Genomic DNA, 13,141 nt, shown 5'->3' with positions numbered 1-13,141 from the left:
GAAGAATGATTCAGTGCTCTCACATGTGTTAGTGTGCCCAAATATTCCTGTCATTTACCACTCTGCTCATCTCCATTATTGACAAAGCAAAGCTAGTGGACACTTTTCTTCTGTTCCTTTCTCACTCTCATGCTAAAAGACAAAAATATACGTAATTTCTTTGGCCTAGTGAATTGGCTCTCTCCGTCGTTTAGCTTCTGAGCTCGTCTCTATATATCAGGCACTTCCCCTCACCTTTTCTTGTTTGTTTCTGCTCTCCCTCCTCCTCCTTCTTCTTCTTCTGCTTCGTCTTCCCAACTCTCTTCACTCTTTTTCCGCTGCTGCAACTATAAAAAAGAAAAAAGGAATCGCTGCTCCTGTTACAGAGAAATATAGCATAAGTAGGAGGAGATGTACGCTGAGGCTGGGCTTCACCTTCCGGTCTTCTCACAGGGCTTCTTCCAAGACCACCATGGCCACTACTCCCACCTGCCATTCTCCCAAGAGGACTTCCTCTCCCGCTTCCATGTCTGCTTCCCGGATGGTGCGCCGAGCATGGTAATTCTGCACCCTGGTTAAATCTTTTACCCCCTGTTGATTTGCTCCCCTCGAAGGAATTATCAAGCTGTGAAGGGATTAAGATCAAAGTGTGATCGATACATGGACATGGATGATGTGGTGAAAAAGGACGTCAGGAAGTAACTGCTGATGAAAACTGCAAGCCTGGACTTAGCATGATTCATTGGGACACAGCTGCTAACTCACTTTCCATTTAACAGACATGAACAGGCAAACCTTTGTAGCTAATTGGCATCTTAAAAAGATCTGAAATTATTGCTATCTTTTTAGTTTTGGATGAGTTATTTCAAAGAAAAATGAAGAGATTAAAAGACAACAAGTTTATGTCATTGTGGGTGACATTCCTAGAAGACTCACTACCTCCTAATTGGAGAAATATCAATTTACTATGATTTTATTTGATTTCAACCATTTTTCCCAGAAAAAAAAGAGCTGACTGTTCTGATTAATTCCCGTGGATGATCTCATCATGTGAATTGATGGACCTTTAAAGCATTTGATCAAAGAGGCTTGATGAGGAAAGGATATGAACAATGATGGAGTTGAACGCAATCAATAGATGACAATTGAATTCAACACCTACATACCATTCTTTTGTTGATATTCTTTGCCTAGTGTCCAAGCCCACTAATTGCAATAGAAAACAAGAACCGCTTTTTTCCCCTTCTGCTGGTATGCTATGCCAAGAACTTTGAAGTCTGTTACTGCAAATAGTGAGTACTTGTCATCTAATCCCTTAAGAGACACCGATGTGTTAGCCAATTTTGATCTCAACAATCTCAGGAAATATAGTATGTCTAATTATCATTGGTTTTGATCACTAGTAAATATGTATATCCTGCATGAAAGAGTGCTTATAAACTTGAAGCAGTTGAAATCAGCATGAGCATTAAAAAGATGACAAGATCCATATGAAAATTGATAATTCCAATGCATTGTACAATTTCTCTTTGAAAATACCTGTCGAAAAGTGCAGCAGAAAGCTACTTATATGTGTAAAACGAGCATGTATTTCATTGAGGTTAGCATATTTTTATTCTAACTTGGTTTCTGTTGTAGGGCAACATGGCACAAGCTCCTACTGTATCAGAATATGATATGGGAGGAGAAGGAGATCTATTCAAAGCTCCAGAACCCATCTTAGAAGGGCCAGCATTGGATCCTATGGCAGCTGCCATGTCCATTATAACAGGTGGAGCTGATATCATCGCAGAAACAATTAAAGTTGCAGATGTAGAGGCAATACAAAATGATCAACTGAATGACATATATTATGAGTGCAAGAAGGACCTCCTGGAGAAGTCAGAGATTGCAGATTCAGTTTCTGAACTCTTAGATGTAAAGATTCCTGCTGTCCAAATGGATGGAGTCCCAATTTTGGAAAAACTAAGCTATGCAGAAAGAGCAATGCAGAAAAGTGTGAGTTCTGGGTGTTTAAATTCAGTGGAGTGGGTCCCAAGTTGCACTATGAGACCAGACTTGCTTAATTTTCAGGAATTGGATTTTGAAGCTGCACTAGGACTGAGGAGAGCATATAGTGAGGCAGACATTCAGGTTTTAATGAACTTTTAGCTTCTTTGTTGCTTTCCTTTCTATTTTGCAATTTGTCATTTTGATATTAGTAAAATTACAACTAAGACAGTAAACAACCTTAAACAACTTTCTATCAAAACTTCATAAGTCACTCATAGCATTCGGACAGTGTTCATGTTATACAATACCATCCAAGTATTTTCAGATTGACTCGTAAAGGCACGTCTTATGAAAGAAGAAATTTGTCAAGGAAACTATAATAGTAGATTGCTAAGTGTGAGTTTGAGTTTTGCCATAATATTGGAATAAAAGCCTATGCCGAAGCCATACGTGCCAGAAATGAAGGTGATTAGTTTCTATCAACTTTAAATTTACCAGCTTCTCTTTTCCTAAGTAATCTTTACTTGAACTTTCATTACTGTTGCTTGTCTCCCTTGAAGTAGAAGGTACCAACATGATCTTAGTCCGTATAGAGTGTGTCATGCTGAAAAAGGTTGCATCATTCCTTTCTTTTTTCTTGGTCATATGGGTTCACAAATGAACACCGAAAAATTAAGCAATATCAACTAGTGTTTGTGATAAATGACCATCACAAACATAGATTTAAGAAATATGAACCTAGAGTAACCTTATTTCAAACGTTATTGTAAGAGTTTGCGGAACCACAAACAGAATATCAAAGAATCAGAACTTCCATACCTTTTCAGAACTTCTCTGAGAATACTGTGGGTCCATCAAGGCACATCACTTGTGTGCAAGCTTCCACTGCACCTGTTTTTCCACAGGATGAACAAGATCAATGATTTGGAGTTTTTGTGGCAGAATCTTGGCAATAAAAACACAAGCACTGGAAATGCAACGGCCATAACTTCCTCTGTCAAGCAGCTCCCAAGCATCAGTGATCTTAAGACGGAACAGCGGAAGCAAAAGCTTTCCAGGTACAGGGAGAAGAAGAGTAAGAGAAACTTTGGAAGAAAGATCAAGGTATGCACTTGAGTTTTTATTTATTTATCCATTTTTTTTCATAAGTAAAACATTAAGAACAATAACAGTGAATTACTTGTACTTACAAAATAGCAAGTGATAATCTGTTTCCCTCCCATCAGACATTCTGGATGTTGGCAAAGCACTACACTCTACAAAAGGTGAAAAGAGACTGGAACTTCAGTATACAAATCTCAACTGACAATGAACTATAGGTTTTTTGTCATAATCAGTATAAAGCATGGGAAACGTAGCCTCTGAAAAACCTAAATACAAATATTAGCAATAAAGTCCTCTAGTTCTGCTGCACCTGTTGTAGTGAACTATATTATTAATCATCCACACAATTGAGTCATTGTTGTGGCTCAGAGAACTGCCCAGAAATGACCCTTCTAATTTTCACCAAGCTTCAAATTCTTCTCATCTCTGAAGACTTTTGGGTAGATCCACTAGAAAAAGTAGTTTTCTTTACATCATTAAGTAGTAATATGCTACATATAGACTACAGTGTTACCTCAAGAAAGGGAATGCCAAGAACATGATGAATGCATAAGACGCTCCTCTATCTACATTTTACAGCTTTCAAACAAAACTACAAGTTAAAGGAAGTGATTACATTTTGGTGTGCGTGCAGTATGCTTGCAGGAAAGCTCTTGCAGAGAGTCAGCCCAGAGTACGGGGAAGGTTTGCAAAGACTGAAGAACCAAACATGTCCATCCAAATCTTGAACTAGGCCAGAAGTTGAAGCTGGCAGAAGCTTAGAGAGCTCCTTCGTCTAAAGAGAATCATGAGAACACACGCCACCAAACAGACATGATCATTAACAATATATTGATGTAATAACCTCCTCTCTCAAAGATAGAAAAGAAGCTGTAGTTCTGTGCAGTAGTTTGAATAAGAGGAAATCGTTGTCCTGCTTGCTTTCTTATGCATTCAATTCCCTGATACATATATGGCACATCAAACTCTATATTACCTGTGTGCATTAAGCATCCCATTTGAGCGTTCTACTTTAGTCTGACCTATTTCGTTCTTTGTTGCATGGGTTCCAGTGACCAGTTCAGAGGTCCCAATGGTCCTGTTCAAGCATTGTGTTTCCCAGCCACCAAGAAGGATTCTGATAACTTGTCCTGCATCACATGCACATGCACACACATGACTGAACCATCAGTGTTCCTCTTTTTATTTCTAATTGAAGTTAGAAAATACTAAACATATCAATAAACAAATTTAAGAGTGGGGGAGAATGTCTAAACGAAGAGCAATTATGAGAGAACTAGAATGTTGTCCACCAGAAATCTTGCTTCTAGCACCAACAGATCAGTTGCATGCACAGTGCTCCAAACAACAAGTTGTGGGCACTTCATCAGGAGACGATCCTTGATGATATTGACTAGATGATACCAGCTGATACAATCGCAGACTTCCACTATCCAATCTGCGGACAAGAAAGCTGACCCACTATAAATTATCAACCTTGGGACAATCCAATTGGGATAGACAACATTAAAACACAGTCCGTCCACATCCCAGCTAGCTCAAGCAGCTAATAATCACTCAAATAAAAAAAAACAAAACCAATCACCAATAAAAGAGGAAATGAAGTTGGGATTAGAACAAAATGGATCAAGAATAGGGGCATCCTGAAATCGCAGAGGGGTAATGAGGGTTTTCCTCCCCAATATTTGTACACAGCCATTGTTACCAAATTGCTTGCTAAGACATCATCATCATTGTCACGACTCGCGCTTGATAGGCTAACTGGCCTATCAACTTCGTTTGACCTAAACGACTGGTCAAAATACTTAAGTTGAAGTTGATAGTAGTACACTCACCAGTGGTGGCTCTATGCTGTGACGAATCCTCTAACTTCATCCATGGGTAATCCTTTCCTACTCGAGCCCCCTCACCATGCCCAAATACTAGGTCGACTTTGATAACAAATGTCACAACCCGAGCCTGATAGGCTAATTGTCCCATTAACTTTACCATGGTGCATGATAGTAGTATTAACTGGCCCATCAATTTCGTTTGACCTAAGTGATTAATCAAAATGCTTAAGCTGAGCTTGATAGTAGCATACTCATCAAACCCATATAAGTCATTTTTAGTCTTATTCCACTTTCGATGTGGGCCTAATCGAGGTGTTAGAATCAAGGCCCAGCATAGCCCAGATCAAACCTTAGCATGGTGCATGTGAGGCATAGCTCAGTGGTGGCTCTACACCATGATGAGTCCTATAACTCCATCCACAGATAATCCTTTCCTACTCGAGCTCCCTCACTATGCTTAAATACTAAATCGGCTCTGATACCAAATATCACAACTCGGGCCTAATAAGCTAACTAGCCCATCAGTTTTGGTTGATCTAAGCTACTAGTCAAAATAATTAAGTTGAAATTGATAATAGTACACTCATCAAACCCTTATACTCATCCTCTACTCCATATTTACAAAAAGTGCAACCAAGGTCCGTGGCCTCTTAGTAGCTACCACTTATGTTGGATGTCTCATTTGAAGATTCATCAAGACGAAGCAAAACAATCCAAGAAAAAGATGATCAGCATGACTAATGTAACATATATTAAGTTGTCTATGTGAAAGCACATTCATAGTAGATCGAAACCAGTACTCGTACACATTAACAATTACCAATTTACGTGTCAGGGAACATATGATCACATAAGAAAAGGACGGTAAATACCACACCAAACATTGTCCTGATTTGCTATATTATGCATTTAAACTACTTGTCTGATAATTTGTCTGGCTAGCCAGAGGTAAGAAAGTTTTTATTAGTAACCTTTACCGTAATGCTACCATCAGCAAACTTACGTTGAATTAAAGTAGCAACCCTGCATAAGCAGCCATCAATCAGCAGACAATAAAAACCCTCTATAACAGAATGAGCTGCCATAACCATAGGAAATGAGCTTGTTTTGGTAAAATAAGAAGTTGGTTCTTCCCCAAAGCATTCTATGATATTCAATTCAATAATTCCCTAAAGGAAAATAAGTGACTTTGATTCTTCCCAAAAGCAGTTCGTGGTACCCATATCAGATTGAACTAATCCACAGGCAATATTCAAAGAGAGCAAAAGTCAAAATCCCTAAGGATGTGATGGTCATCTTCATGTCTCTAGACTCGATATGTCATCCCACCAAACAGCTCAATAACCCGCTAAAACTGCAGTGCATAATAGCATGCATGTGAAACACATTCCACAGGAACAGTGACGATACATTTTTGTTATCTTAGGGGAAAGCGATGTTTCTAAGAAGCATAAAGAAATGCATATAAAAAGGAAAGCTCCTTGGCTGGCTCGATGCACTGCCATGTTGTGAAGAATGGCAGCAGTTTTCTTGGAAATCTCTGTTGTATTACAGGAACTGCTCCAATGAAAATTCAGTCTTCACCATGCAAATACGACATGTTGATTAAGTAACAGTCATCCAAGATATTGCCCCTTCCTAACTGATCTAAAATTAGAGTCTCGGCTACTATTTCTATAATTAAAAAATAACTCAACATGCTGCACTCACTATATTAAATGATTATGCAATGCTGTATAAGAACTTCAGGAGCATTACATCAAAAGCACTAATATATTTCTTCCGACACATTTGGTATCGTCGTATACCCTGCTTGCAAGTCGTAAAGTGTAATTGCCCTAAAGAACTAAAAAGGAAAATTACTCTCTGCATCAATAATTCTACAATAAGCAAGATTTTTGTACGCGCCCTGAGAACTTTATAAGTGATCAGCCAAATCAAACCTGATTCAATTTTGTTTTAGAATCCAAGTGTGGATCGTGGGCGCATCGTTCGTACAAATGTAGGGAGGGCAAAGCAAAGCATTAGAAGATCGAAGGTCCCAAATCGCCGCTTGATCTCAGCGATCTCCGAACGCAAAGCAATCAACAAATTGTAAAGGTTCCCAATTCCGTAGCCGAAAGATAGAAACATGTATCGCAGCAGGGGAGAAGAGATATCGCCTTGTCAACAGCACAAAGGATCCCAGCGACGAGGATTAGGGTTCAGAGGGTAAATGAACGAGAATAGAAGAGGTATCTTACGATCTCTCGAGCGGTCTCCCTCTCTCTCTCTCTCTCTCTCTCGCGCGCGCTGCCGACGTTGTGACATCGTAAGGGGAACGCCAGCGCAAAGCCGGGTGACAGGTCTTCCGCAAGTTTCGTACGTGGTTAAAATGACCCCAAGTTGACCAAGCGCTTGACCAAAATTATATATATATATATATATATAACTCGTTTTTTAAATTAAAAATATTTTTTGATACCCGTTATCTATGTGCAAAGCTTTTTTAATTATTAATTCAACTATCTCAGAACCACATCACAACGTTGGATTTAAGCGGAGAAACACCACCCGCCACGGCATCGCCCGCATTGTGGGACCCGTTGGTCCTTTGTGTGCCTTCCCAACCATCACCAGCGTACGGATTGAGGGTCCACCAACAGTGGCGTCGACAAGTGTTTGACCGCATTTAATGAAACCAACCACAGTTAAAAACCAATGAAGTGTTTCAACGAAGAACCTTTCTCCATTGATGGAAGCTGGAGATCTGTACAAGAACTCGGGGGTCCCTTCCGCCCGAAGCCCAAAAACTAGGGTATAAATGTGGAAAACGAAACCTAGGGAACAAAACGAAGAACCCCCATTCACATCTGAATTCGGAAGCCATCACTCAGAGTCGCTGTCCACGCTCTCCATCCCCTTCAACCCCCTCCGCCTCTGCACAATGCAATAACAATTTATGATCGTCGGCAGCACAAGGGAGTAACAGATCTCGATGCGGAAGTAAAAGATGGAGAAGGCGAGGCCGGCAATCAATGCGGCTACCACGCTTGATGTCAGGGGCCCACGTGCCGCGGAAGAAAAGCCCTACCCCTTCTCTCGAGGGCAAGTAGTGGAATTGATTTCGATCATGCATGCCGTATGATGTCTTGAGAGGATATGATGATGGATTTGGCATCCGAGAAGAGGTGGCAACAAAATTAATAATTGGAAGAGCCAAGATTGTTCGTGACGGGGAAATGGGAGGGAGGAGAATGGGGGAGAATTGAGTGTACCTTCTTCGCGCATTTCTTCTCCCTCACCTCATACCGTCCTCTCGTCAAATCTGACAGCCACATTCCTGGAAAACAATACTGCATCCAACAATCCCGGAAAAAATACGTGTGATCATTGTTGGTTTTGTAACACAAGAAGCAAGAACCAGAAAAAGGACAAAAATTGTCGTTGGGATCGAAACCTGGAGGGTCCTGTCGATGTTCTTGGCCCTCTTCTTGGGCCGCTGGGGGAGCTTGGTGCCCTTCATGGCGAGGAAGTCGTCCTCCTTCTCCTTGCGCGAGAGGGAAAGGTAAATCTTAGGCCACTCGAGCCGATCCAGGCTCAGCTTCTCCGCGATCGCGACGGGAGCCGATTCCTGATCCGCCGGCGGCTGCTTCGGCCCAGACGGATTCGCCGGGGCGTCGGCGGCGGCCCTCGGAGCTTTATCCGGCGGGGCAGGTGGCGATCGCTTTTCGGATCGAGCTGGGCCGCCCGATTGGTCTTCGACGCCTCTGATCATGGCCAGAAAAAGAGAGACGATCTCAGAACTGGGAAACAAGGAAAAAGGTGGGGGAAAGGCGCACAATGATCAACTCTATGAATGAGAGGAAATTGTGGAAGGTGGTATTTATAGCCCTGCAAGGCGAAAGCAGGCCTCGACACCCAAGAAAAAATAATGGAAAAGAAACAATTTAATGCCCAATAAAATTAAAGACAAAAAAAAGAAAGAATTGCTGCTTAAAGAAAAAGTGGGCAGTGGATGAAACAAAATAGAAGGTAGACGTGGGCGGGTGGGAAGACGCGTGAAAAAAATGAAAAAACAAGGGTCTGATTATAATTAAAAGCGAAAGATTAGAATTATAGGAGAAAAGCAAAAAAAACAAAAGCTACTTTACTTAAACCACCCAAAGGTTTACCAGTGGGGAGATGGCAACAGCATCATGGAACAGGGAAACTAAACGAGGGGGCAAGAGAGAACGCATACTTCTTGGCGTCGCGGACGGGGACAGACGTCCTCAGATGGCCTGCCCTGGGGCACGAGCCGCCACAGGGCGGAGGGGGCATCGCCGCCGACGACGATGCAGGCGATCTGCGCGGGATCTTGAGCAACTGCCTCAAGTGGGCGGAAGTCTCGTCGCCTGACGCTCTCGGCCGGCGGGACCTCTTGTTGTGTCCCCACTGCAGGATGACGTCGCTGCCCACACCGTTGACGGCGTCATGGTGCTGCCGGCTCTGAGATTTGGGGGAGGCGGAAGGGGGTGGTTGCCTCTCGGAGTGTGTAGCCGCCGCGGAGGTAGGGGAATCGGAGGGGGCGGGGATGCGAGGGAACTGGTGGTCTCGGGACGGGGATGGGCCGGCCGAAACCGACACCGATCTCGCTCTTGTGGATTTGCCTTCGGAAGGAGAGTGGTTCGCGTTTCTGCTACTGTGGTCGGCGTCGTCTTCATTGCTTGTCCTCAGGATGGGCTTCCTTCCATTGCCGAGGGGAAGGACATCCGGGCTTACTCTCTGGTATCTGTGGAACAACGATGACAGAATTGGGGTTAGCACCTCCCTCGTGCTTTCATAACTCAATGGAATATATCAAGTGACCACATAAAGCCCCAAAGCCAGGGATTAAAGGCAGCAATCTGAAGAGAAACAACAACTGCAGATCGCATAGAGACGACATCGAAACCATTCGATCAGAGGAAGTAGGACGTGTGCACTTGGATCCGTCCATGTTCCATGAATCAGTTGCAATCCAAAATGGTATGAAGCAAATCCATACATCCATGTCCGAGAAGAAGAGCAAACATGAAACGGAGAAACAAAGCAGCAGTTCATCTGCTAATTACGAACTCGGAGATCTCTCGACCACACGAGCTGAACGAAACCAAACACATCGCCAGGCGAAACAAGGAAGAAACTCGTCAAGAAGAGAAGTGAAAACAGATTGATGAAGGCGGGGTAGATCTAACAGATTTAGGTGACCTAAGACAAAACCTTCGGCTAATTCAAGGGAGAAACCGAAGTAAGAGGTTTGTGTCAACCAGAATTGGCGATCTGCCTTACGGTTCCGACCGCAAGACCATCGAAACTGGACATCGGAAGCTGCGGGGAAAGAGCAAACGCAGATCAAAACCAAGGGTTCCATAGTAGAAACAAATTTCCAGCACTCGATCAAAGAAACCGTGAAGCTCCTAAACGCCAATGGAACCGAACAATAACTCAAACTGAAGAACACAAAGCGTTCAGAAAAAAAAAAAAAAAACACGATTCTTTTCCGACGACACTTGAGACGAGAACAACGGGCGGATAGCCAAGGGGAGGAGGCATTTGGCGACCAAATCCGAAAACTTGCGCAGAAAAGGAAGATTTGAATCTCCAAAAACAAAACCAAAGCCAACAACAAGCCGAAGGAGGGCGAGCGGCCTGTGTCCGGAGACGGAAGATAGGAACTGAACCAAAAGAGGCGATCTGCCGGCAGATACCCGCCGGCAGAAAAGGCACAATCTCCAGCCGGAGAAACGCTCTTCGCCTCCATCGCCTCCGCCTTCTTTTCCTCCTCAGCTGTCTCCTTAAAAATACACATAGAAAAATTCGATCTCAAGCAACGACAAGTTAGGAGAAAGACTTCAAGATTAGGTCATCATCATTAAACCAACAGACCGAGGTAGCCACAGAGCCGAAGAGAGGAGAAAGAGGAAGAGAGAGAGAGAGAGATTGGAGCAAACCTCATCATTTCCAATGCGCAACTGAATCAACAAGCGGTTCTTTGCACAAATCTCACGACCCTCCCAGACGTCTCACATGGATCAATGGTGTCCTCCAAAAGAACCAGAATCCTCTGCTTCTCTCTTATCTCTTCCGCTCTCAGAACGAAGCTTTCCGCCGCATGGATTCAAGGAATAAGAAGAAGAAATCCATCTATAGAAATGGAGAACAAAAGAGCACGGCGTCGCTCTGGAGGACGAGAAGGGGAGGGAGAGAGAGAGAGAGAGAGAGGAGGGGGGGGGAGATCGGAGAGAGAGAGAGAGAGAGCAGCGAAGGTGATGAAGAAGAAATGGGGTTAAAATAGCGGCTTTACCGAACACCAAATTCCCAAACAACCCTTTATCGCCGCGTCTAATTTCCGGTCTACCCTCCCGGACGAATGCTCGTATCGTAAATAATGCAGCGAGACGAGGGTGTTTGCGCAGCTAAAGAATCCCACCCTTGTTTCGTGTCGTGGGTTGTTCATGTCCTCATAATGACTTACTGCATACCAGTAGAGTTGTTCTTATGCGGGTGATAGATCTACCGTCCGTATTCCCCGATCCCGGATCTCTCGGTCCTCCCTGTCCTTCGCTTTGTCCACATCCACGGGACACCCAACGCAGAGTCCGTATGCAGACGGCCACGATTGACTTCAGAAATGGTGAAAATGGCTGATGGCACGTAGGTGTCCCGTATTTATACACCGTATCCGCAAGATAGTATAAATGGCTAAAAATATTTTTAATTTGTTATTTTCAACATTAAAAAAAAAGACATCGAGTTGTTGATTCCCGTATTTTTATATTTAACTATAATTTATAAATAATAATTAATATAGTAATAAAAATTATTATATTACATCTATTAAAAAATAACGTTGACATCCTGATTATTGACCGTGTGCACAAGATTATCTGAAGTATTTTCGAGATAAAAATATTAGATTTTTTATATGTCATATATACAAAATCATGGTCGGTAGAGATTTTTCGATCCAATCGTTCGAACATCGAAGTTAGTAGCATGAGATTAGTTAGACGCGAGAGATCAAATTATTATTCTTTATTTTCATTGTGTTGGATATGAGTATTTATACTTAATCATAAATAAGTAAAATATTTTTTGAAATATTCTTAGAGAAAATAATTTCTAACTGTCTTTAGCAACCTCCCATTGATTTTTTATATACATGATGATAAAGAGGGGGGAAGGGATAATCTATAACTACTTGGACCCGAAGATTGAGATTGGGAGAGGTTTCGAATGTCTGACTCAGAACATTCGAAACCTCTCCCAGAACATAATATCATTAGGTAGATTAGTGTGAGCATTAGTAATAAAAATATAATTCTTTATTTTCATTGTATTGAATATAAGTTTTTTATTACTGATCAGAACATAATATCTTATGAAATATTATATGAAAAGATAATTTATAATTGTCTCTAATAATATCCCAGTAACCTTTTATTCACAAGAGTGAGGGGGAAGATAATTTACAATTGCTTGATCATAAAGACCGAGGCCAATAGTAGTTTTTCATCATAATCCTTTCGACGCTAAAATTAGTAACATAAGATAGATAAGTGTGAACTCGAATGATTAAAAGGTGATTATCACTTTCATTGTGTTAAATACGTGTCTTTATACCATAACTTAAAAGAGGTAGAATTTTTTTGTAAAATGTTTGGTAACCTCTAGTCGACTTTAAGAATCTTTTCTTAGTCTTTTATTCATATGAGCAATAGAAGAGGACAACCTATAACTACTTAAACTTGAATATCGATATCAATAGAGGGTTTTTGACTCGATTTCTTCAATTTCAAGTTAGTAACTTAAAGTAGATAATAAGTATGAACACAAATAATTAAAAGACATTTATTTTCCTTTTTATTATATTGAAACTGAGTTTTTATATTTAGTCATAAAATGATAAAATATTTCATAAAATATTTTGTGTAAAGATGATCTTAATTGTCTCTAATAATCTTCTCTTAACATTTTAATCATACGAACGATAAGGGAATGACAACTTATATTACTTGAACCCTTGTTTACATAGACAAATAGATTAATGATGATATTTATCTTCTTTTTTTAGTTTGAACATTATACGAACATAATATGCCGAATAAGGATACACCGATAATATTCTCTTTATCAATATTAAAATAAATATATTTATTACATACTATGAAGGGAGTACATAGTAATTAAATAATATTATAATATAGAAAGTAATGTTGTTAGGTAGTTGA

General features: G+C 41.2%; 2 protein-coding genes across 4 annotated transcripts; one reads left to right on the top strand and one right to left on the bottom strand.

Moving 5' to 3' along the window:
• The first annotated feature begins 241 nt into the window (after positions 1-241).
• Positions 242-4,003, top strand: LOC103996108 (GATA transcription factor 20). 2 transcript variants are annotated; one of them, XM_009416935.3, is made up of 5 exons: positions 242-537; positions 1,618-1,977; positions 2,053-2,112; positions 2,914-3,075; positions 3,710-4,003. In XM_009416935.3, the coding sequence occupies exons 1-5, from the start codon at positions 391-393 to the stop codon at positions 3,806-3,808; spliced, it is 828 nt and encodes a 275-aa protein (XP_009415210.1). In that variant the 5' UTR covers positions 242-390; the 3' UTR covers positions 3,809-4,003. The 2 variants fall into 2 exon arrangements, with proteins under 2 accessions (XP_009415210.1, XP_009415209.1); XM_009416934.3 differs by having other exon boundaries at positions 1,618-2,112.
• A 3,610-nt stretch (positions 4,004-7,613) lies between these two features.
• On the bottom strand, positions 7,614-11,156 carry LOC135644129 (protein transport protein sec31-like). 2 transcript variants are annotated; one of them, XM_065161585.1, is made up of 6 exons: positions 10,862-11,156; positions 10,619-10,704; positions 9,130-9,660; positions 8,347-8,656; positions 8,165-8,242; positions 7,614-7,826 (listed from the first exon to the last, which is right to left on the bottom strand). In XM_065161585.1, the coding sequence occupies exons 2-6, from the start codon at positions 10,669-10,671 to the stop codon at positions 7,776-7,778; spliced, it is 1,023 nt and encodes a 340-aa protein (XP_065017657.1). In that variant the 5' UTR covers positions 10,672-10,704; positions 10,862-11,156; the 3' UTR covers positions 7,614-7,775. The 2 variants fall into 2 exon arrangements, with proteins under 2 accessions (XP_065017657.1, XP_065017656.1); XM_065161584.1 differs by lacking the exon at positions 7,614-7,826 and having other exon boundaries at positions 7,897-8,242.
• Positions 11,157-13,141: the final 1,985 nt, after the last annotated feature.

The sequence above is a fragment of the Musa acuminata genome, chromosome BXJ3-8 (assembly GCF_036884655.1).
Source record: "Musa acuminata AAA Group cultivar baxijiao chromosome BXJ3-8, Cavendish_Baxijiao_AAA, whole genome shotgun sequence".
Classification (NCBI taxonomy): domain Eukaryota; kingdom Viridiplantae; phylum Streptophyta; class Magnoliopsida; order Zingiberales; family Musaceae; genus Musa; species Musa acuminata.
Note: the sequence above shows the minus strand (reverse complement) of the source record. Positions and strands in the feature narration are given on the sequence as shown.

Coding starts and splice junctions, on each gene's coding strand:
- LOC135644129 (XM_065161584.1), bottom strand. CDS start 10,671: ATGGAGGCGAAGAGCGTTTCTCCGGCTGGAGATTGTGCCTTTTCTGCC. Junction 8,657..9,129: donor CCCGTCCGCGACGCCAAGAA/GTATGCGTTCTC, acceptor GGCCATGATCAG/AGGCGTCGAAGACCAATCGG. Junction 8,243..8,346: donor ACATCGACAGGACCCTCCAG/GTTTCGATCCCA, acceptor TGTTGGATGCAG/TATTGTTTTCCAGGAATGTG.
- LOC103996108 (XM_009416934.3), top strand. CDS start 391: ATGTACGCTGAGGCTGGGCTTCACCTTCCGGTCTTCTCACAGGGCTTC. Junction 538..1,617: donor CGGATGGTGCGCCGAGCATG/GTAATTCTGCAC, acceptor TTTCTGTTGTAG/GGCAACATGGCACAAGCTCC. Junction 3,076..3,709: donor ACTTTGGAAGAAAGATCAAG/GTATGCACTTGA, acceptor GTGTGCGTGCAG/TATGCTTGCAGGAAAGCTCT.